The 22,503-nt window shown below is 43.7% G+C and overlaps 5 protein-coding genes across 8 annotated transcripts in view; 3 read left to right on the top strand and 2 right to left on the bottom strand.

The window, feature by feature from the left end:
- Positions 1-6,614, top strand: part of wnk4a (WNK lysine deficient protein kinase 4a) — a 76,859-nt gene extending 70,245 nt beyond the window's left edge. For both annotated transcript variants that reach the window (XM_045209789.1, XM_045209790.1), the window contains 5 exons: positions 186-1,075; positions 1,168-1,264; positions 2,459-3,188; positions 3,382-3,685; positions 3,925-6,614. In XM_045209789.1, coding sequence (XP_045065724.1) covers positions 186-1,075; positions 1,168-1,264; positions 2,459-3,188; positions 3,382-3,685; positions 3,925-3,927 — 2,024 coding nt within the window. In that variant the 3' untranslated portion in view covers positions 3,928-6,614. The remainder of the gene's footprint in view (positions 1-185; positions 1,076-1,167; positions 1,265-2,458; positions 3,189-3,381; positions 3,686-3,924) is intronic.
- Positions 5,839-7,368, bottom strand: LOC121547593 (cytochrome c oxidase assembly factor 3 homolog, mitochondrial). The gene is made up of 2 exons (XM_041858940.1): positions 7,128-7,368; positions 5,839-6,614 (listed from the first exon to the last, which is right to left on the bottom strand). The coding sequence occupies exons 1-2, from the start codon at positions 7,324-7,326 to the stop codon at positions 6,511-6,513; spliced, it is 303 nt and encodes a 100-aa protein (XP_041714874.1). The 5' UTR covers positions 7,327-7,368; the 3' UTR covers positions 5,839-6,510.
- A 55-nt stretch (positions 7,369-7,423) lies between these two features.
- cntd1 (cyclin N-terminal domain containing 1) lies at positions 7,424-12,481 on the top strand. The gene is made up of 7 exons (XM_041858939.2): positions 7,424-7,752; positions 8,442-8,517; positions 8,609-8,774; positions 8,873-9,035; positions 11,511-11,655; positions 11,828-11,924; positions 12,126-12,481. The coding sequence occupies exons 1-7, from the start codon at positions 7,584-7,586 to the stop codon at positions 12,240-12,242; spliced, it is 933 nt and encodes a 310-aa protein (XP_041714873.1). The 5' UTR covers positions 7,424-7,583; the 3' UTR covers positions 12,243-12,481.
- Positions 12,482-12,570: 89 nt separating this feature from the next.
- On the bottom strand, positions 12,571-18,044 carry LOC121547591 (E3 ubiquitin-protein ligase MARCHF7). Of its 3 annotated transcripts, none has more exons than XM_041858937.2 (10): positions 17,936-18,043; positions 17,465-17,571; positions 17,086-17,241; positions 16,688-16,868; positions 15,038-16,385; positions 14,633-14,802; positions 14,420-14,529; positions 13,902-14,003; positions 13,537-13,582; positions 12,571-12,995 (listed from the first exon to the last, which is right to left on the bottom strand). In XM_041858937.2, the coding sequence occupies exons 1-10, from the start codon at positions 17,958-17,960 to the stop codon at positions 12,907-12,909; spliced, it is 2,334 nt and encodes a 777-aa protein (XP_041714871.2). In that variant the 5' UTR covers positions 17,961-18,043; the 3' UTR covers positions 12,571-12,906. The 3 variants fall into 3 exon arrangements, with proteins under 3 accessions (XP_041714871.2, XP_041714870.2, XP_045065726.1); XM_041858936.2 differs by having other exon boundaries at positions 17,850-17,940; XM_045209791.1 differs by lacking the exon at positions 13,537-13,582 and having other exon boundaries at positions 17,936-18,044.
- Positions 18,045-20,193: 2,149 nt separating this feature from the next.
- Positions 20,194-22,503, top strand: part of tanc2b (tetratricopeptide repeat, ankyrin repeat and coiled-coil containing 2b) — a 261,716-nt gene continuing 259,406 nt past the window's right edge. Inside the window, exon 1 of the mRNA XM_045209787.1 lies at positions 20,194-20,620. The gene's annotated coding sequence lies outside the window, so the exon portion shown is untranslated. The remainder of the gene's footprint in view (positions 20,621-22,503) is intronic.

Below are 22,503 nucleotides of genomic sequence, written 5' to 3'. Positions count from 1 at the left end.
GACTGATCATTTCTTTGTCAGTGGGCAAACGTACAAAATCAGCAGGGGATCAAATACTTTTTTCCCTCACTGTAAGTGGTGTTTCTGAGTTAGGTAATGTTATGTTGTTTTGTGTCTTCCCTCTCAGGAAATAAAAGTTTTGAATGTAATAATAATAACTAACATGTTTTGTTTCTATGTTCCAGGTTCTCCTCACTACCACCACCACCACCCAGCCTCCATGTACTCCCCAGAGCACCCCCACCCCCAGCAGCAGCAACACCAGCAGTACTACCACATGCCCCCCTTCATGGGCCACACACACTTCCCCTTCCCCGTCCCCTACCCAGTGAACCCCGGCGCCCCAAAACCAGCGGGTTCCCATCCTCCCCTCACACGGGTCGCCAGGAACCCCACGTTCCCCTCCGTCCCCTCCCCAGCCCCAGCCTCCCCCGGCGGCCCCAACTCTGACGCTCCGAGCCCCTCTGAGTACATCAGGGAGGGGAACCCCCTGTCCCTCCCTCCTCACCCCCAGAACCCCAACATGTGGCCCTCCCACACACAGCCCCTCTTCTCCCTGGCCAACGTAATCTCCATGGCGATGAGCATGGCTCACTCCTTCATCCCTGCCAACAGCCTGGCCAACCAGGGGATGCCCTCCATAGCAGGCTTCCAGCCCCAGCTAACCCACCCCCAGTCGGTCTACTCGTCCGTCTACTCCCCCCACTACCAGACTGCTCCAGTGGAGCTCCCATACACCCAGGGTGGGAGGCCTGGCCAAGGGCAGCAGCACAGTGTCTACCAGGGCCCAGACTCTCCACCACAGATGCAAAGGGATGGCTCAGGGTCTGTGTACTATCAAAATGGCCACCCCGGCTGGCAGCATAATCACATATCTCCCCCTACGATGGGCTACAACAGCCCACCAAGGAACCCACAGATGGTATCACAGCAAGCAGCGTCCTCCAGCCCCTTAAGCCATTTACAGAATAGTTCCGAGGGGTCCTACATTGTTCCTCAGGACCAGTCTGATGTGTCCAGCTGTGTGTCGGGGTCTGACCTGTCCCCTTCGCCCCCAGACAGCTCCGAGAGCACAGTAAGTTACCAACCAGCTCATACATGACTGTCTAACAGTGAGAAGTAATGCCATTCTGACAAATAATGTCCCAACTTTTCTTTTTTCCCAAGTTATCATCGTTCAGCTCAACCACACCAATGTCGAGACCTATGGTGCCTGAGATGAACGCCAGTGCTCCCAAGCCCAGACTATCTCCCAGTTACACAGGTAAGATTCACAGTGACTTTCCCCTCTCTACTTCTACTCTAGCTGTATTCTGTATTGTACTGTACTGGCCCTTACCTAAGCTTACTGTTGATCTGTTGATGTTAGGAGATGGGTTGGGGAGGACCCTGGCAGACCTATGCTGCTTCTGTTAGCACACTAAACAAATACAGAGTACACACCCCAGACACATACACATACAAAAACACACACACTCCAGACATACACAGACACTCAACGAGGCTCTTTCTCTATTATGCAAGTGTGTTTTATGTTGTATTTGGTCTAAATAAGGCCTGATGACTGTGTTAGGGCCAATTGGCCCTTCCCGTTGTTTTCAGTTCTGTTTTGTGTTTTATCCTGTCCACATCAGTGTTTGGTGACATTATCACCTATAAGCACTAGCAGTGCCTCGGGATCTGTTGCGTAACCACATGTCTGGATGGAATGTTCCATTGAATAAGGCACCATTAGGTAGGTGTGATTATAGCCCTGCCTACCAGTATTGACCAGTTAGAACCCACTGGGTACAGACGTCAATTCATCGTCTATTACACATTGGTTCAACGTAATTTCATTGAAATGACGTGGGAAAAACGTTGATTCAACCAGTGTGTAACCAGTGGGAAGCTTTACCCAGCAGAACTGACCAATCAGAAGGCTTCCACGCTCGTTACAGGCCTCTCCTCCCACATCCTCCCCACCTGTCTGTGTTTATACCCCCACCCCGCCCTGCTCCGGTCCCCGAGCAACCCAACCCAGCCCGTCCCGCTCAACAGACAGACAGAACAGGCTCTGTTTTTGAGAAGTCCCAAGGCCACATTCAGCAGAAGAAAACTGCTTTCCAAGCCAGTAAAGTAGAGTGACACCTAGTGCCAGACCTCGGCTGCACCACGACCACAACCAGATGTTGGCAGTAGATATGGCAGTTGGATTGGTTTTCTGACAGAAAGTTATGAAACTAAGGCCAGGATCCTATCTGATCAGCGGTAGATCCGTGTAACGGCACACTTGACATTTCAAGTACATTTCAGATTGAGACGACATATGCATTTGAATCAATTTGAGTGTACATGAGTCAATATCAATGGAAATTAATATCACTACTGGAACAGAATGTAAACACAAACAGCAGATTGTGAAAAATAATTATTATCACTGTATTGATATTGATCATAAACCTCCTCCACCCCACAGATCCAACGCCTACTGCCGTCACAGTCGGTCGTTTCCAGGTCACCCCTAGCATGGAGATCCCTGTGCCTGCTGTACCAGATGGACAGGGCTCTAACCCCACCAGGCCCAAGTCAGTGGGCAGCTCCACCCCAGGCCCCACCAGGCCCAAGTCAGTGGGCAGCTCCACCCCAGGCCCCACCAGGCCCAAGTCAGTGGGCAGCTCCACCCCAGGCCCCACCAGGCCCAAGTCAGTGGGCAGCTCCACCCCAGGCCCCACCAGGCCCAAGTCAGTGGGCAGCTCCACCACCTCCGAGAGCAGCACAGAGGAGCAGGGGGGGGCAGAAACCAGCCTGAACACCTCCCTCGCTCTCTCCCCCCCAGACCGACACCTCCCTGTGGAGGAGGACCGGGAGGTCCAGGTAGGGTGGGCCGGGACCAAAGAGCAGCAGCAGGAAGAAGAGGGGGAAGAAGATGAGGAGGAGAAGGAAGAGCAGCAGACAGTGAGAAGGAGGAGGAGGAGAGTGTGTAGCCTCAGTCTGATGGGTACGTCTGCAGACAGCGGCCTGTCCGCCACGGCGGTGGATTCAGAGGGGCGTGGCCTGTGGGAGGGAGGTGCAGGGAGCCCCACCTACAACTCGGCCCTGCACCACCTGTGGCTGAGCTACAGCCGCAACTTCACATACCTGAGCAGTGACGACTCAGAGAGCGAGGACGAGGACTTGTGGGAGGAGCTGCAGGAGATGAGGGAGAAGTGAGTTTCACCTTCAGCATCTCTCCAGTCATTCACCCATTTTCATTCGAGATCGGAAAAGGGTTTTAAGTTTGATTACTTTGAACTCAACTTGCAACTCAACTATTTCAAATCACTTAAACAAGTCCTCCTCAGAGATCTCACCTATCTGTTTCTCAATATTTCTCTCCCTCTCTTTCTTTCTCTCTCTTAGACACTTGGCACAGGTGCAGAGTCTCCAGGCCACCCAGAAGAGGGAGATTGAGGAGCTGTATGAGAGGATGGGGAAGGTTCCCCCTGCGGGGATCGTCTCTCCTGCCGCCATGCTGTCCAGTCGCCAACGCCGTCTCTCTAAGGAGAGGAGTTACCCCTCCTCCTCCCGCAGAAACAGCCTGCAGCGCCTGGACATGCTCCCCCTCCAAAGTATAATCAGGAGGAACTCTCTGGGTGGCAGCAGCAGCAGCTCTCTGGAGAAGCCCTCTAAAGGGGTGACCTTTGCTTCCGATGTCAGTAGAATGGTAAGAGTTATCTCATTATGTCTTTATTAACTGTACACAGAGCATGGTAACGATTCAATCAAAGGTGTGTTGTCGGTAGTGCAATGCGATTGTCTACAACGCGCCTCTGATTGAATCACGACCCATGTCTTACATTTATTTTGCTGTCTAAAATCAAAGTTTATCTGGAAAACATAATGTGCCATGCACGATGCTCTACACATTTAATCATTGCATCTCCTTGTCTCCTCTCTCACCAGTAAGAATCTTCAGCCATGCTTGCTGTAGAATAAGCCCAGACTACCTCATCTAAGATGTGACTGAAGTGATCATGCCCATCCTGCTGGAGGAAAGAAGTGACATCACCTCTAAACCCTTTATCTGGTCCCCCATTGGAGGAGAGTAACCTAGATCCCCCAGAAACCAGGAACCTTCTCTGCTGATCCAATAGTCACAGGGTTAATCATAGGTCGCAGGTCCGTCAGAGGTCACTGAGCCCTCTGCTATGAAGGGACAACGGAACCTCTGTCATCCGCTGTCAGTCACCCCAAAGAGAAGCTTGCCAGATTCAACGGTTCAGTGCAACCTACCCCTGCTCTAGAACGCCACCAGAACAGTGTTTAAATTGAGATGGTCAAAAGTTTAAAAACTGCCTAATCCTCAGCTAATGAGTATAAAAGGCTCACAACAGTACTAGCCCAAGTAGTGCACTATCATTCTTCATACTATGCAATGTTAGCGAGAAACATGTGTGATCATTGTACATAGAGCCTTAATGATCAGCTGTAGTCCTGCCTTGTAGCCACAGAGCAGTAAGGGTTGTTCCATCTACAATATTAGGATCATAGGATCGAGGCCGGGGCAGTTGATCAATATTTTCCTGCTTATCTGACTGTCGCAGACATTTTTATTGTGAGCACAGTGGAGTGAGATGAAGCTCAATAACTCTCGCTGATGGTTCTCCAAAAACAGTGTTTCATATTGTTCACTCTATTCTTTGCAGTATGAAAAATGTATGCACTCACTAACTGTAAGTCGCTCTGGATAAGAGTGTCTGCTAATTGACTAAAATATAAAATGTTTGACTGTCTGTTTGCAATCTGTTGATGCTGACTGTAGCGCGCTACTGCCCTCTAGAGTCTGACTACAGAAGTCCAGATATGTTGTTGTGGTTCTGCCTGTTTTCCAATGTACAATAGTGATGCAATATTTCTGATTAATTCAACAGCATTATGAAGGACGACTGTTGTCAACGTGTAGAAAGATGTGAACATTGTTTTCTAACGTTAGGCAGTACCTTAAATAATTTTCTGAATATCACATTATGATATGTGTTCATATGGAATATAAAAAGGTTAGACAGTATAGGAAGCTAGGCACAATACAGCTCTATAAATGAGGATTACCTAAGACTCAAACTACTCCTTTTAAAAAACAAATCAAGTGGAGGTACTGCCAAATCAGCCACATCGATTTAAAACAACTTGGCTATTCATGGTTGATGCAACTCCTGACTTTTTAGCTGAGATTATATTTTCTCCAAAAAGAATCAAACATACAGACATAGGTCTAGACTACTGGTTCTCACCATGATTGTAAATGTGTAAATATGAAATAATGCATTTGTAAATTATGTTTACAAATTAATCAAAGACATTTTGGCAAGCTACTTTTCTTGCACAAACACATTGACAATGATAAACCTTGCTGCAATGCGTAATAAACCAGGCACCCTATGCACTTTAGTAAATTCTACTTTAGTAGTAACTCATTTCACACTTTTTGGTAAATTAAGTAGCATATTTATATACTCAAGTAGGGGAGAGTACAACTACCCTAACAAATGGATTAAGCCATTGCCTTAAATACACACACTGAATTCTATTGCATATGATACTTATAAGATTTATATTTAAAGAAAGAAAATGTGATCACAATCCACATTTTTGAATGTATTTATGATTCTTGGTTGGTTGTATTGCTTTGATGTGCAAAGCTGCTGTCCTGCCATGCTCAATCTGTGCCTTTCCCTTGCAATGTCTTATTTTATATTTTTACTCTGTGGCTACAACATAAATCATATTTTGACATAAATACAATTGAAATAATGATAGTGTTCCTCTCCACTTCAGTACTATTGTGGCAATATCAGTGCATGAAACATTACACTGACCTTGCAATAAGATGTCATTTATTGTGTTGTGAAAAAACAAATACATAATACAATTTTTACAACTCAATCCTTTATCAACATAAATATATTTCAATATAAATATGTGTTTCTTTGTCTCAGTTCAGCGGTTCCAATTCTAATCCCACCTATTTCAAGGCCACTGTAGAATTAACATTATTGATAGACATTTAGTTGAATTAGTTTTATAGAGTTTTGGGAGAAATCATTTGATGCTGATTTGAAGGGAATAGAAATAAGTGCCTACTCGCTGGGAAGAAAAGGAAGGAGAATAGGGTAATGTTCATTGGGGCACTTAACAGAAACCATTTTAAATGGACAAGTCCCTCCTGTTTCAGTCCTCTTGGTGCCTATTTAACAAGACTCAGGATCCTGAAATGGGAAGGGGTAATAGGGGGCAGTAGATAATTAATTATATTGACAAGCATGTTTAATCACAATGAAGACACTTAAGTCAGCAACACAACCACGTAAATGTCTACATATCCAGGGCAAAACAGGGTCCGATGCTGCCTTGACATTGGCTAGCAGTGGAATAATATGTAGTACCAGCATTTGTCAGCATTAGTCCCTTCCAGTGCATGTAGGCCTACAGGCGATAGGATCGGTGGCACACCACACAGTCGATCTGAGCTCAGTCCATCTGATCGCCACGTCAGTTGGCGCCTGTCTTTACACCCCTCATCCTCGCGACCTTGGCCTCCTCATCCAGCTCATCCATGATCTTCTCCTGTTTCACTGAGTAAAACGTGTAGCCATCTAGGAGGAGCAAAGTCAAGGCAAATGTGCTGACAGAGGTATGTGCTGGGTAAGAAGCTATAGTCGAGCTTTACTACATAAGCACAAGGATTAACGTTTTCAACATCATCAACATACATTTATGGCAGACATGTATTACACTCATCACCAGCGTTCACTGTAGTAACTTGCAATAAAGTGACATGCTGAGAGAGCTACTTAGTTAACTCTAGTTAGATCCTTGTTTGGCTACTAGCTAACGTTACCTAGTTATTCAATTAACTAACTCGCTTGCTACAGTACATGGCTGTTATGCAAACACATGTCATGCTGTTCTTCACCACTACAACATGAATTTCATAACCTTTCTACAATGACTTGCAGCTTCAAGGACATAAATGAATAATGTCTGGTTGACTTTAACTGCTAATAGTTATGGCAACATTACAATGGCTCGCTATATCATGCCGTTTAGGGCAAATTAGCTCATATGTTACGCAGTTCACCTTTCGTGACTGAGTTTGGCAAGGATACAAATACCCATTACAATGGCTCCGATAGCAAGTCCTGTTGCAATATTACGGCCCCTGAGTTGCTGCGATTTTTTCTTCCATTGCGCGAGCTCCACTTGTCTGATAAAGTAGAATTCGTCCCTGGTAAGATCCTCCTTGTTTGGATCTATCCTCTTGGCAAAAGGGACTTCGGGATCCACTGTCGGTTTCTGGTCAGCCATTTTTGCAACAAACTTGATCTGCTTGTGCAACACTATAATAGGTCCCCCAGACATTTCCGGTTTCGACCCGAAAAAAATCGCGTTTTTTTGTGTGGCAATCGCCATCTCATGGCAAAATAAAGTACTGCATTTCCTAAAATTAACTCCGCGGACAACGAAATCTGAAGTTTTTTTTTTAATCTTGCCATTTTATTTCCATTTCAATACATTGTTTTACGTGTAGAAGCAAGCTCAAGCTGTCTGGTTATCTAGTAGCTATGGCGAAGAGATTTCCATTCTCTCCGAGCCAAAGCAAAAACCTAAAGTTTGGTGAAGCTTCTTTTGAGATTTTATCAGACTTTCTCAACAATCTCAATATCAGAAACAAAGACAAACTGAGCAATTTATCAAGTTACAGTGGGGATTTTAAAGACAAAAGGTTGATAGGTAAGTTTTTAGCTCGCTGCTGGCTAACGGTTGTTCGTGACTTTGGTCAAATATCTCATTGTTCTCTGTGCTTTGGTAACGGCCCTTGCGCGATCACGCCACCGGAGATGCGAATGGCACCACATTTGTTTAGGCTGAAGTTACGTTACATGACGTTATTTCGGGTTCACAGGTAACCTGTGACAGGTTGACCAAACTGATCTAATATCAAATATATAAAAAAAACAGATGCCACTAGAGTCGAGATGAAAGTAAATAGGAATTATCCATAAGCACACGGACCCACTAGCTATAAATTATGTGATATTATTTTGACGATTTTCTGATCGACTGATGAACAACTTAAACAGAAGAGATGAGTCGGATTTTTCATATTGAAGCTAGCTAACTATGTTAGCTTCGGTTGGACTAAGTTATTCGGCTACACAGTAGCAAGTAACAGAAGCGTCGACAATAACGTTATAAGCAATATCCCCCCTGTACAATATATATAGCTACAGTATGCTATTTATCTTAAACTTTTATCCAAAGCGACTTATGGGAATGAACCCACGACCCTGGCGTTGCAAGTGCCATGCTCGAACGTTACCACAATAAACTAGCTAAAACATCTCCAGACTTCAACCGTAGGACTAGGCCATGAAATCCAATCTGAATAGGCCTAAAACCTCTGGCTCTGTTTTCCACAGAATGCGTTTTCCTAGTCACCGAAGAGTTAAGACTTGACCCCTTGGTTGGATATCATGCCGTTGAGTTACTTGAAAGGTAGGATTCATGATTTCCAAATAGGAACTTTAAGTTATCTGCCAATGTGATTAAAAGTAAGACCAATGTAATGAGTATCTTCTGCTAACAGGTTTACGATAAAGCACCTGGAGGATCTGTTTTCAACAACACACACACCTGCAGGTGTCCATAAAGGAAATTACGAGGACCTTGTTTATGAGAAACTGAGTGAGAAGTTCCATCTCATTCTCCTCTCTTGTGTGCAAATAGCAAGCAAACTGTCTTTGCACAGTGCTGTGAGTTTTGGGAAACTTTTTCATTATCAACTGTAGATAACCATTTGTACCACCATTTATAATGTCAATAATACATTTCTCACCTTTTACTTTACTAGGTGGTTGACAACAACACAGCAGTGCAGTTTCTTCACTCGATGGGCCACAGCGTCTCCAAACAAACTATCATGGACATGGAGCTGATGATCTTGAAAGCACTTGACTTCAGGCTAAACACCCCCAACCCTCTGACTTATGTGGAGATACTCCTGGAGGTGCTTGGTAAGTCTTTCACATTCTGTAGTCCTTAGGATAACCATAATAATAGTCAATAGTTATTTACAACCAACAAGAGACATTACACTTTGCTGTAATGAGAGGCTACATTACAATTAGGCCTGTAGTACTCCTTTCCTGCAGTCAATTACCAAAAGCGCCCTCTTTGCGCCTCATGGTCAGAATGTTATTCATATTTTTCATAATTTCATAATTAAAAAAGATTATATAAAAATAAAAAAAAAGATACATCTGATGTTTCTATGTCAAACAGTTTTGTTATTTCAGTCTTCAGTGATGTATATAAAGTGTAATATTGGGATGCAAACTCACAGTTTAATACATTTCAGCTCTTTCTAAAACTAGCTGCCGAAATTGTCGCAACCCCTATTACTAGCCTGTTCAACCTCTCTTTCGTAACGTCTGAGATCCCCAGAGATTGGAAAGCTGCCGCGGTCATCCCCCTCTTCAAAGGGGGTGACACTCTAGATCCAAACTGTTACAGACCTATATCCATCCTGCCCTGCCTTTTGAACGTTTTTGAAAGCCAAGTTAACAAACAGATCACCGACCATTTCGAATCCCACCGTACCTTCTCCGCTATGCAATCCGGTTTCCGAGCTGGTCATGGGTGCACTTCAGCCACACTCAAGGTCCTAAACGATATTATAACCGCGATCGATAATAGACAGTACTGTGCAGCCATCTTCATCGACCTGGCCAAGGCTTTCGACTATGTCAACCACCGCATTCTTATTGGCAGACTAAATAGCCTTGGTTTCTCAAATGACTGCCTCGCCTGGTTCACCAACTACTTCTCAGATAGAGTTCAATGTGTCAAATCGGAGGGCCTGTTGTCTGGACCTATGGCAGTCTCTATGGGGGTGCCACAGGGTTCAATTCTTGGGCCGACTCTTTTCTCTGTGTATATCAATGATGTCGCTCTTGCTGCTGGTGACTCTCAGATCCACCTCTACGCAGACGACACCATTTTGTATACATCTGGCCCTTCATTGAGAACTTGTTCTCAACTGGTTTACCTGGTTAAATAAAGGTGAAATAAAAAAATAAAAAAAATAAAAAATTCATTGGACACTGTGTTAACAAACCTCCAAACGAGCTTCAATGCCATACAACACTCCTTCAGTAGCCTCCAACTGCTCTTAAACACTAGTAAAACTAAATGCATGCTCTTCAATCGAACGCTGCTGGCACCCGCCCACCCGACTAGAATCACTACTCTCGACGGGTCTGACCTAGAGTATGTGGACAACTACAAATACCTAGGTGTCTGGTTAGACTGTAAACTCTCCTTCCAGACTCACATTAAGAATCTCCAATCCAAAGTTAAATCCAGAATCGGCTTCCTATTTCGCAACAAAGCCACCTTCACTCATGCTGCCAAACATGCCCTCGTAAAACTGACTATCCTACCGATCCTTGACTAGGCGATGTCATTTACAAAATAGCCTCCAACACTCTACTCAGAAAATTGGATGTAGTCTATCACAGTGCCATCTGTTTTGTCTCCAAAGCCCCATACACTACCCACCACTGTGACCTGTACGCTCTTGTTGGCTGGTCCTCATTACATGTTCGTCGTCAAACCCACTGGCTCCAGGCCATCTATACATCACTGCTAGGCAAATCCCCGCCTTATCTTAGCTCATTGGTCACCATAGCAACACCCACCCGTAGTATGCGCTCCAGCAGGTATATCTCACTGGTCATCCCCAAAGCCAACACCTCCTTTGGCCACCATTCCTTCCAGTTCTCTGCTGCCAATGACTGGAACGAATTGCAAAAATCTCTGAAGCTGGAGACTCTTATCGCCCTTACTAACTTTAAGCATCAGTTGTCAGAGCACCTTACCGATCACTGCACCTGTACACAGCCCATCTGAAATTAGCCCACCCAACTACCTCATCCCTATATTGTTATTTATTTTGCTCATTTGCACCCCAGTATCTCTATTTGCACATAATCTCTTGCACATCTCATTCCAGTGTTAATACTATTTGTAATTATTTTGCACTATAGCCTATTTATTGCCTTACCTCCATAACTTGTTACATTTGCACACACTGTATATATATTTTCGGTTGTATTTTTTGACTTTATGTTTTGTTTTACCCCGTATGTAACTCTGTGTTTTTGTTGTTTTTATCGCACTGCTTTGCTTTATCTTGGCCAGGTCGCAGTTGTAAATGAGAACTTGTTCTCAACTGGCTTACCTGGTTAAATAAAGGTGAAATAAAAATAGATATATCTGACATGATACAGGTGTCTTAGTTTTTTTATCCCATAACCATGTGTGTGGGGTGTATACTTTTGTTTCAAAGTAGATTTGTTTAAGACTACCAAGAATCCCTCTGTGACCCTGATTTAGCCCACTGCAGTAAAAGGTTTATACAGTAAAATGCCTCTTGGGGTTACCGGTATGCAACTAACTATTTATTCACTACACACCATATCCTACAGGGTACAATGACTCTTCTATCCCTGTGGAGCACCTGCATCACCTCTGCAGATACGTGCTCCAGTTCACCTACCTCCAGAGGACAGCCATCTATGACTCCCTGCTCATGGCCACCACTCAGTGCCTGAGCCCATCTGACGAACAGAGGTAGGCTGCATCCCAAAAGGCACCCTATTCCCTATAGTGAACTACTTTTGACCAGGGACATTGGCAGCCGTAGTTTTCCTTTCTCAGTGTTAGGAACAGTAGGCTGTGTGTGTTTAGTTAACAGCAGTGTAACAGCCATAAATAAGCATGTGTCCCCTGTGAAAACCAACAGAAAGACTTTTGTGTCGGTGACTGAAGACTGCATGCTCCTTGGTGTTGGTGTCATTGCTGTGGGCTCATACATCCTCAATGTCACTAACTGGGAACAGGTGATTAGATACTATAATAATATCCTTCTTGTAAACAGTCATATTATTATTATTATTTTAAACTTGTATTTCTTCCATACTTAGTAAGGTTTAAGCTATTATGTTGAAGTTGGATTAGAACCTTTAGCTGAAAACAAGTGTTTGGTTACTACAGTGCATGCTGCTCAGTGAACTAGTAATGATCCAACCATTGATCACCAGGTAGTGGAGGAGCTGAGTCACATCACAGGGATCTCAGTGAAGAGCATCAGTGATTTCACACACATTACACTGATGCACATTACCAAGAACAACTCTCCCATGGTCACCGCAACTTGAGTCGAGTCCGAACAACACACTCATTGATTGAAAGATTTTATTTACGCTAATTTGTTTTAAGTTGGTTTGAAACATGACAATGAACAAAGTTTCCTCAGCTACAGGTTCCAGGAAGTTATTAAAGAAAGAAAGCCTTTGAGACAAACAGTAAAACAGTACAGTAAAACTACAGTGTCTGTATGTAAAAAGATTCACAGAAGGTTCACACCAAACATCTGATATAAAAACTAGCTCTCTGATTTTGACTGTGTAGTTGATTTCTTTAAGAATTTAATTTATATTTGCTGGATGTTTATCTCTGTTTACTGTTCAACAATTAGCAGCATTAAAGAGCCTTCTTCCATCTATCAAGTAATTTCTGTTAAATGTCACAGTGTGCAATATAAAAGCAAAGTTGCTGTTAAAATCCTAATAATAAAAATGTAATAAATAGTGTAATAAGTAATTAATTTCACTTAAATAGAAAGTAATAAATATATTTATTACATCCACTACCTCAGTCAAGTTTATTTCTCCTCTGTCCAGATGGAACCATTGAACAAGATGCACTGCATTGTGTGTTAAAATCATTTCATGAAATAAGTTAGAATAAATTAATCATTAAGATCACTTCACCCAGGATTTAAAAACAGGAAGGAAGAGGGGTGAAGGTCAGGTGGGTGGGTCAGGTATCTCTGGCATGTGATTGCCTCTCTGGCTCCCTCTGCTGGCTCTCACCCTCAGTGTGTGGGGAAGAAGAGGAAGCCTCCAAACCTGATGGAGAATCAATAATAATAATAATATGCCATTTAGCAGACGCTTTTATCCAAAGCGACTTACAGTCATGCGTGCATATATATATTTTTTTGTGTATGGGTGGTCCCGGGGATCGAACCCACTACCTTGGCGTTACAAGTGCTGTGCTCTACCAGCTGAGCTAAAGACAACCAGTCAACTGCTGTTTTTCAACTGGAGATAGCTATTCAGAGAATGTGACACATTTCACTGCAACTATCCGGTGTATGTGACAATCAAACATCTACATTTTTCGATATAAAAAACCCCCAATAAAAGGCCTGTAAACACATGTTCTATTGACCAATCATTCTTCAATCAAAGTTGTCCTTTAAACCTAACAATCTTTAAAATCGAATTATTTAAAATCAGATTTACTCCTCAAATCCATTTGACAAAGATGACAATTATTTAGTAAATTGCAGACAACTCAATATAAGAGCTCTGGCTATCAAGTGTTGATCCATTTAGATTTGTACAGTATTTCTGTCAACAAATGATCAACACTGTTGTCACCTACTGTTAGCCGCTGCTGTTCTCTGAATCAGGTACAGTCTGGTAGCCATCTAAGATAAAGAAACATTTCTGACCTTCAATCTATCTCATACTGTAACAGATAATCATGAATGTACCAATTAGTTATACTGCATTATTTAGAGTTAGCCTAGTGTGTCATTTAGTTTTAAATCCCTCTCTCTCACTAATATACCTCACCTTAGCCTGTATCTTTTAAAGTCTATCTACTTTCTGAAGGAGTAACAACAACATTAACTTGTGATACTGTATGTATAAATGGATAGCAGTGGAGTAATCTGCACCAATGGGGAACAGGACATTAGTCCCTCACTGCATGAGCACCATCACCATGAAACAGTTCCTCCCTACCCTAGAGACGACGTTGCTACGTGACTGGGCCGCCTGCAGCAGCTCTGAGAACCTCTGCTGAAGGATCAGCAACATGTACAGCTCTGGACTGGTCTGCTCCACCTGGGACGGCAGGGAAGTCAGAGGAGGGGAAAAGAGAATATGGATGAGATAAACAAACTACTAATATTTCCTCCTACTAGCATGCCATACATATCACACAGAAGGTTAGCGTTTTCCGTCATTCATCTTGTACTGGAGGCAGCTCTGCGGAGTGGTCAATAGCCGGCACAGCCACAAAGTCATAAAATCTGATTTTAACCCTAACATTAACCATAACCACACGGCTAACCCAAATGCCTAACGTCAAATTAAGAGCTAAAAGCTCATTTTGATTTTGATGAATTTTTACAATATATCCAATTTTGACTTCGCAGCTGGCCCATCTAGCGGAATTGTAAGTCACAACAACCGACTGATACAGTTATTGGACAGCTGGGTAGTATGCTATAGGGATATGCAAAAGAAGGGATGTGTACCTGTGTCTGGGCATGCCTTTGGTAAAACTCCTCCATGTCAAAGTCGTCCAGATCCAGTGTTAAGCTCCCCTTACACAACTCACAGGTTTTGACCGCAGACAGTGTGGTCCCTGGAAACACACACAAACACACACTTCATTCCTTCGGTCAGTTCAGAGCCAGACCATCATGATTCATTTCAACAATTCAATCAGTCATTAAACTCAAACTGACCTGACTGTATTTTAGTCTGGATCCACCTCTTCAGGCAGTCGTGGTGGATGTACTGCAGGCTGCCGGAGCAGAGACAGGGGGTGAGCAGGGGGTTGGTGGGGGAGCCAGCACCACACTGACAGATACGACACTGGTCCCCTTCCTCCTCATCACACGACTCCTCCAACAGACTGTGGAGGTTAGATTACAAATGAGATGAAGAATATAGGATGATTTCATGCTACTTTATAAAAGGTGTTTTTCATGTTTAGTACACTCAGTGTAGGTCAAATTAAGATCCTACATCTGTATAAAATACCTGTAAGCATCAAGGGACGAGTAACTATATTTAGAGATGATACTCATCTGACATAATGACAAGAACAGAAGGACTGAGTACTTGTCCCATTCTCAAGCTCCTCTCACCGTTCTTTGATTTTGCGTAACGTCTCTGGGTTGGTAGCCGGTGCTGATTGGCCCTCCTGAGCTGCCATAGCACCGCTCCCCTGCTGTGCGTTTGTCATATGAATGTGAGCCACCTCCCTTCGGATGTCATGGAGGGCCATGGTCAGGTGATCCATCAGCCCAGAGGTCCCAGGGTGCGAGGCTTCGCTGGAGGACGGAGTATCCTCTGTACTACCGTCACTACTACTGGCCCCTCTGACCTCCTCTGGTTCCTCCTGCTGGATCCTGCTGACCAGCTGGGAGTGCCTCAGGGTGTAGCTGGTCCTGGGTGGTGAGGCCTCCAGCCCCAGCCATCTCTCTGAGCCCAGCCAGATGGGGTTAGCTCTCCTGGGGCTGAGGGAGCTGAGGTGATCCAGCTCAGGGAGGTGTTCATACAGCTGCTCTGGGGTAGTGAGAGTCCCCCTGCTGGCTCTCTGTGTGACAGAGGGTGATATGGACAACGGTGATATGGACAGTCGACCTACTTGCATCAGTGAAGGCATGGGATTATATCCTCCTCCAGTGTATGAAGCTCTACTGCTTGATTCTTCAGGGGTGTTTGTTGACTCCATACTCAGCTGGGACTGCAGGCCCCGGGGACTCCGGACGGTACAGACACTGGGAGACGGGCAGATGACGTAATTTGAACTAGACTGAGAGGCAGTCCACCTCACAGGGATGTAGTAGCTCTCTCTATCAGCATCCTGCCATGAATGGCCGTCGTCTTCCCCGTCCGACTCGGACTCGGAGGACAGAACACCCAGCGTGCGGAAGTGGCTGCTGAGGGGGCCGGTGAAGGAGTCACTGAGGCTGAGAGAGCTGCTGTCCAGGGTGCCACTGCTGGAGGGGCACTGCGTGGGGAGGGACTCCGGTACGGACGAAGAACTGGTATCAGCTAAACTCCCGGAGCAGAGCTCAGCCCTGTAGGTGTCCTCACTGCGTACGTACTCCTCTGTGATACTACTGCTCTCTGAGAAGTCCTGGAAGGGATCCGAGATCAGCTGGAGATAGGGATGGGGCTCTGGGTCGTCTGGGCTGGGGGAGCGGTGGTACTGCAGTGAGGGGAGATGGGACAAATCTGTGTAGGACCTTCCAGAAGAGGTCAGGGGCTGTGGGTGGGAGCAGTTGTCTAATGGCCTCTTGACCTGGATGTTTGAACTATCTGCATGGTCAAATGATGGCGCTCCCATCTTGCTCTTCCCCCTCAATGTGTCTTGACTTTGTGTTAGTTTCAGAGTGCTTGACTTAGTTGCACATGTGGATAACTTACAGGCTCTGTTTTTTATGTCCACAGATCTGTGTTTGTGACATGGTGGAGATTGTTCCTTACCTTTAAAAAAGCATAAAGAAGAAAGTATAACAATTTGGTAACAAATGTAATGTAAATGGAGTCATTGGACCCCCCATAACCACTGCTGAGGGAAGTCAGTTGTCTGACAGGGTTTCCCAAACTCGGTCCTGGGGCGTTTTGGTTTTTGCCCTAGCACTACACAGCTGATTCATCAAGCTTTGATTTATTGAATCAGCTGTGTAGTGCTAGGGCAAAAAAATTAACGTGCACCCGGAGGGGACCGAGTTTGGGAAACCCTGGTCTAAGAGGATGTAGCAGAGAATGCATTGTGAGAATCTTACAGTGGGATGCCAGTAGGGCAGTGGCTCTTCTCCGAGTCTTTGATGTGGTTGCCAGTTCTGTTGTTCTACTTTGGGTTACACTTCTCTGGGTTCCGCTGGAGATGGCAGGGAGGCGGTACACTGAGCCTTTGTTCTGTGAGTTTCTCGTCTCTGATCTGGTGGATTTCACAGAGCTGGAGGACTGCAGGCAGTAAGACAAGGTTTAGAGAAACTATTAGAGGATGGATAAAGTGGAAAGTAGGCTACAGTCTCAACCAATGAACTGTAGAGATGTTTACATTTTACTTTAGCACCATGCTCTACCAACTGAGCTACACGGGACCAATGTTGTTTCAATGACATGTATAGCCAATGTTATGTGGCACTTGTAAAACTGTAGAAGTGTGAAGAGTTAATACCTTCTTGGTGTCTGGCGCTCCCTGTGCCCATGGTCTTTCATACGTGCAGGCTTTGAACCTATTTGTCTGAGGTGTTGATGATGGTGGCCGTACTCTGTGTATTTCCCTCCTCACCTCTGCGTCTGCCCTTTCCTGTTCCCGTCTGCGTAGGTGGTCCTGCAACATAATTACCTTAATTTCCATATAATCACCCTCATTACCATCACTTTCATTCAGCTATAATCTCTACACAATAGGCTACCATTGTTTTCAGTTGCTGTCATACTTGAACAACATCCATGCATACAATTGTCTATGCCCTGTAAACCTTCGTCATTGAAATTATTTAAGAACTACTAATGTACAAGATTTAGGACTACCTCTTTGGAACATAGCTTACCTGATATTTAAGGTCTATCCTCTTCCTCACCTCACGCATGTGTTCAGCATTAGTAAGGTTCTCAGCTGCGCGTCTTTCCCAGCTGTACATTATGTGGACGAAGACTCCTGACATACAATGTTACAGATGGTCAATATTTGAAGTAAAGTTTATTGATTGATAACATTACACACGGAGCAATTTTACATATCAAAACATTAGCTAGTTAGCTCGTTGGCGTATTCGTCACCATAATAATGTAACATATTACTTAGCTGGTTATATAATAGGTAGCTAAGACCGGTGGATCGGTCGAATTGTGGTGGCAGATGCTTAAGCAAATGCCCTACCATTCTGTTAACATTTTAACTAGTTACAGAATATCTCAATTATTATAATCTCTTACTATTCAATCGAATCAATTTTCAGTCAGTCAGTGAGCTACTAGAAAGCTAACGTAGCTAGCTACTTCCCCAACTTCTGCGTTTTTACCTCTGACGCGACTCTTTGTCTCCATAGAGATGAGGCAAGCTCTCAAAACTTCAGGTAGAGTTGTATGGGCGTGTCGGGTCGCGCGCTTGCATGTTTTTCTTTCACCAGGCCCATGGTGCTTGGACATTTCTCTCCCAAAAATTATACAACAGGTGAGATCGGAGTGCATTCATGATGGTAAATATAGGATGCCCATAGCCCATCCAAACTACAGCTCCATCACTCCCCACATGGTCACCATAGAAACACTGCCATGGTTGGTAGTCATTGGGGGATAGATTTGTTATGGCTCACTTGGCAAATAACCAAGTCAGCTCTTTAGGGGCCTGCCTTTTGCTTCTTCCTAGGAACTGGTTGCTATGCTGCTACTGTTTCCATGAAGTTGTTGATGCAGTGTATGAGATTCATAGGCCTTATTAACCCCAATACAATACAAACACAAATAGGCCTAAAACTAAAGTACTGAAAATTCTTTAAGTTGCAATCAGCAGTAGAAACAACTAGCGTCTCCCCGCCCCTTTTCCGGTAAAAAGCTGAGGGATGGGGCTGAATAAATGTAACCACTCTCAAATTCATAGACAGAGATATGGATGCAATGACTGACCATCCATGATATCAAATTATAGTTTTAACCATGTTATGAGGCTATATAGTGTTTGTTTACATTTACTTTGTTTACAAACATTGTAGTAAAACAAGCTTATATTTTGGGTTCTGATGGGGTATGATAGTTGAACTAAGCTCATGAGGCATTTATAAGTTATATTCTTCAAGAATCAATGGGTACATATCATGTAGCTACTGCTGATTGCCCATTTAATGGAAAATGAACTGCATGTCAAATTGTTGTTGTGCTAACCTTACAGCCTGAGAATATGCCTGCCTACCCCAACTTCAGTAGCAGATGGTATATATGCTATGGAGATATTCACAGGAATAGAGAAATCTGCACCCCATGATTATTCAGGAGCCTCACAGGCAGCACAACATCTGAGTGCAGAGCGGAGCGGTGTGAGGGATTACAGCTGCCTGTAGCACCTGAGGGAAGGTGTGTGATGTGTGCAGTGGAGCTGCTGTGTGCGAGGGAGGCTTTGCTTTGGCATAGAGAGCGAGGTTCATCCCCAATAGCACCCTATTCTCTATTTAGTACACTACTTTTGACCAGGGCTCAAAAACAGTTCACTAAATAGGGAAGAGGGTGCCATTTGGGATGCAGTCAGAGAGAGGTGCTGGAGTTTCAGTGGATTAGTAGGGGATGCAGGGGCCAGACTTCACTCTCTCTGGCATAACAATGCTTCAGCTCTGCATGACTCTGCTGATCGCTCCAAATCAAAATTAACCCTCATTAATCTCTCCTCCTGCCTCTCTCTGTATGCTTTCCAAATGCACCCTATGCCCTTCACAGTGCACTACTTTTGACCAGGGCCAATAGGGCTCTGGTCAAAATTAGTATACTATTTAGGGAATAGGTTGCCATTTGGGACATAGAATCTGTCAACCCCACACACTGAAACCGGCAGCCCTGTGCTGGGCACACACCTGGCTGGTGCATTTATCACTGCCGTACTGCAGTGTAGGCTACAGCACAGAGACATTATATGAGGGTATGTGCACCAGTTACACCTACAGATCACATTTGGAATTACAACAAAATAATAATTTCTATATAATTTATTTGACATACAGTACCAGTATGTAGACATATGCATCATGTCATGCTGATGTAATGTTTTTACAACAACAGTGTTCAATAAGCAATGCTTCTATCTATAGAAGCCTCTAAGCAGAAAATGATCAATGTGTTAACCTTTCTCTCCCCCCAGAGAATAGGCCTACTAAAGCTGTTTTTCCATCCTGACATGAAAGAACCAGTAGGCTATGATTTATAGGACCTATGATGGCCTTATAGCAAATATATTAAGCTATAGTTGATAGACTTGTGGCTTCCCTATAGACTTAGAAATAAAACAGGGAGCCTGGAGTGTCTCCTGCAGACCTTCCATTTTTATAACATAATTCTCTTACATCAAATGTCAAATGCTTTGACCCTGGGGGGAATGGGCTGAGGTTTTTGATTGACATCGACCTTGTCCCCTCTTGAATAATTATGACCGGTTTAGACATTAGTGCCTCCCATTCTCATGATTTATGCATCGGCTTCTAGCTTGCTGTGCACTGCTCTGGTCAACCAGAGGTTGCACCGGTAGGCGTGCTAGCGCTCCATACATAGGCTACTGCAGCTGTGGCACATATTACTTTTTGTTGTGAATCAGTCCGGTCCTGCACTGTAGTTGCTCGGTTGAAGTTACCTGCGGCGGTGGAATTGGCTACTACCGAGCGGCGCGTGTTGGCTGAACATGTAGACAGTGTTCTATTTGGCCTTTAGACCTATTTATCCTTATATTATGGCCGAATTAGACTATTCGAAATAGAAGGTCCATAGACATTACAGTTCATTATATTTGGCTAGGCGGTGTAGCGTATTTATTCACTCTGTTGTGGTAGTAGGCAAATGTAAATGTAAAATGTAAATGGTAACGTCAGCTGTAGCGAGCAATTTCGCTTGAGGGATCCCAAAGAAACTGGCTGGTTGCAGTTCTCTACAGCAGCTACCGGTTGTCGGTAGGCTATTTGCTGCGACTGATGCGAAGCGGCTAGTGAGGCTGGAGACAAGAGTCAAGCAAGGTAAGGCTACTGTAGTGGTTATCTGTCTTACTTTGGCAGTAGGCTTGACATTAAGCTATATGAAATATTTGTGAAATCTCTTTATTTTTTATTTTTTACGGACACATAAATTATATCTCCACCCTGATCGAAATTGCCTGTCAAAGCTGTAGCCAGTGGCCACCCTCCCCACCCCCTACAAAAACAAATGTTCAATACAGTGTAAGCAAATTGTTGTCAATGCCAACAGGTTACATTGTATCATGTTCGCATCCACAAATGGATACAGTATCCAATTTGCATGTGTATTTCCATGTGAAAATCAACATTTGGCATTATTCCACACCACTGTTAGACAGGAAGGTGAGGTTCTACCACTGGGAGTTAAGAGTTATTGTCAAATTGTTCTGGACTGGATTGTCCAAACTTAAACAGGCAGCTACTAATATGAGATGTAGTTACAGTTGGATACATAGGAAAAATAAATGTATACTGTAATATTCTATTCAGTAACTACTGCTTGTCTCTGCACTTGACTACAAGCCAAACAAAAATATAGCCCACCATGACAAAGAGCTGTCCATAATAATGTCAGTAGGCTAGTTTATAGTAAGGAGTAGCTACAGATTGCTAAGCACAGGTAACAGGCTGATTGGTTGGTTGTTTGAAGCATTAAAGGGTGCTCTGCTATTCTTGGGCAGCAGAATGACCTTTGCCTCCCTCCAGGCCTGAAGGCACACACCGTCTTCTAGGCTTACATTGAAGATGTGGCAAACAGGAGTCGCAATGTATTCCATTACCAACCTCAGCAATTTACCATCCAGGTTTGTCGGTACCAGGTGGGTTGTCCTTATTTATAGAAGTACTTAATCAATGAGAGAAGATTTGAAATAGACAAGATGGATTACTTTATGGGGCAAAACAGTTATTTATTTTAATAACGACACATTTTCTAAATTCAAACACACCATCTGCAACTGGACACGGACATTTTAGAAGATACCTAATCTGTAACTCCCAGTAATGGATACCAAAAAGCTTTGGTTAAATCACATTATCTGGTGTAACAATCTGTAGCTAAGTAAGGAGCTGTTCCTACTTGCTGTGTGGCGTCAGGCCAACACCTACCTCATTCTGCCTCTTATCTGACATCTGGTTGGTTCCCCCTGACAGGGTCTTATGTGGCAATGATATGAATCAACAAAGACTTTCATCTATTAGGCTATAGTGCCTATTGTTTTACATCGGCTGTGATTGTTATGAATACTGTAAAGAGTTATCTAATAATTGTGGAATGTAGTGTGAGATTTAATAAATATTGGTGTTATGTTTTGATAAAGGAATTTGCAAGCTTTCTGCTGTGCTGGAGCAGATTTGAAAACAAAATAGTTTATTACATTTGTCCTGAGATTTGCTCTCCACAAAATATGCTAATTTACCTTTTGCAATACCTGCAGAGACTATTATTAATTTACCAGAGATTCCCCATTATCAGGTAACAACTCCCTCCTTCCAGTCCCAAGTGCAACATATAACAATGCTTCTACAATGCTGCAATTCTAGAAGATTCCTCAGACATAAATACGTGTAAAATAAGATGGCGGAGCTCTCATTTCATGGTTATTCAATGAGAATGGCTTCTTCACTATATAGTGTTCTGCTGTTCTCTCTCAGTTGTCAGCTCAGCTCCCTCTCGGCAGATAAAAGACAATCATGTCCACAGCATTTCTCAAATCCCATCAGAGACATGCCTACGGTAAGCGTACCTATTAAGCCCACATACCCATTAAGCCCACTTCCATCTTTGGATAAAAAAAATAAAAAAAAAACATTTTCTGCTGTTTTAATGTTTCAACTAATTAATCTGGTTGTTATATACATAACTTTTTTATTATAAGTAAATC

Source organism: Coregonus clupeaformis, chromosome 31 (genome assembly GCF_020615455.1).
Source record: "Coregonus clupeaformis isolate EN_2021a chromosome 31, ASM2061545v1, whole genome shotgun sequence".
Taxonomy (NCBI): Eukaryota; Metazoa; Chordata; class Actinopteri; order Salmoniformes; family Salmonidae; genus Coregonus; species Coregonus clupeaformis.
The sequence above is the reverse complement of the archived record's forward strand: the minus strand, read 5'-3'. Positions and strand labels throughout refer to the sequence as shown.

What these genes read in the sequence shown, in the direction of transcription:
- LOC121547593 (XM_041858940.1), bottom strand. Translation starts at nt 7,326, where the DNA reads ATGGCTGACCAGAAACCGACAGTGGATCCCGAAGTCCCTTTTGCCAAG. An exon ending in AGCCATTGTAATGGGTATTT is followed by an intron (nt 6,615 to 7,127) that starts GTATCCTTGCCA and finishes TGCTCCTCCTAG; the next exon opens with ATGGCTACACGTTTTACTCA.
- cntd1 (XM_041858939.2), top strand. Translation starts at nt 7,584, where the DNA reads ATGGCGAAGAGATTTCCATTCTCTCCGAGCCAAAGCAAAAACCTAAAG. An exon ending in AACTGTCTTTGCACAGTGCT is followed by an intron (nt 8,775 to 8,872) that starts GTGAGTTTTGGG and finishes TTACTTTACTAG; the next exon opens with GTGGTTGACAACAACACAGC. An exon ending in ATGTCACTAACTGGGAACAG is followed by an intron (nt 11,925 to 12,125) that starts GTGATTAGATAC and finishes ATTGATCACCAG; the next exon opens with GTAGTGGAGGAGCTGAGTCA.
- LOC121547591 (XM_041858937.2), bottom strand. Translation starts at nt 17,960, where the DNA reads ATGGAGACAAAGAGTCGCGTCAGAG. An exon ending in GGATAGACCTTAAATATCAG is followed by an intron (nt 17,242 to 17,464) that starts GTAAGCTATGTT and finishes ATTATGTTGCAG; the next exon opens with GACCACCTACGCAGACGGGA. An exon ending in AAAGGCATGCCCAGACACAG is followed by an intron (nt 14,004 to 14,419) that starts GTACACATCCCT and finishes CTGCCGTCCCAG; the next exon opens with GTGGAGCAGACCAGTCCAGA.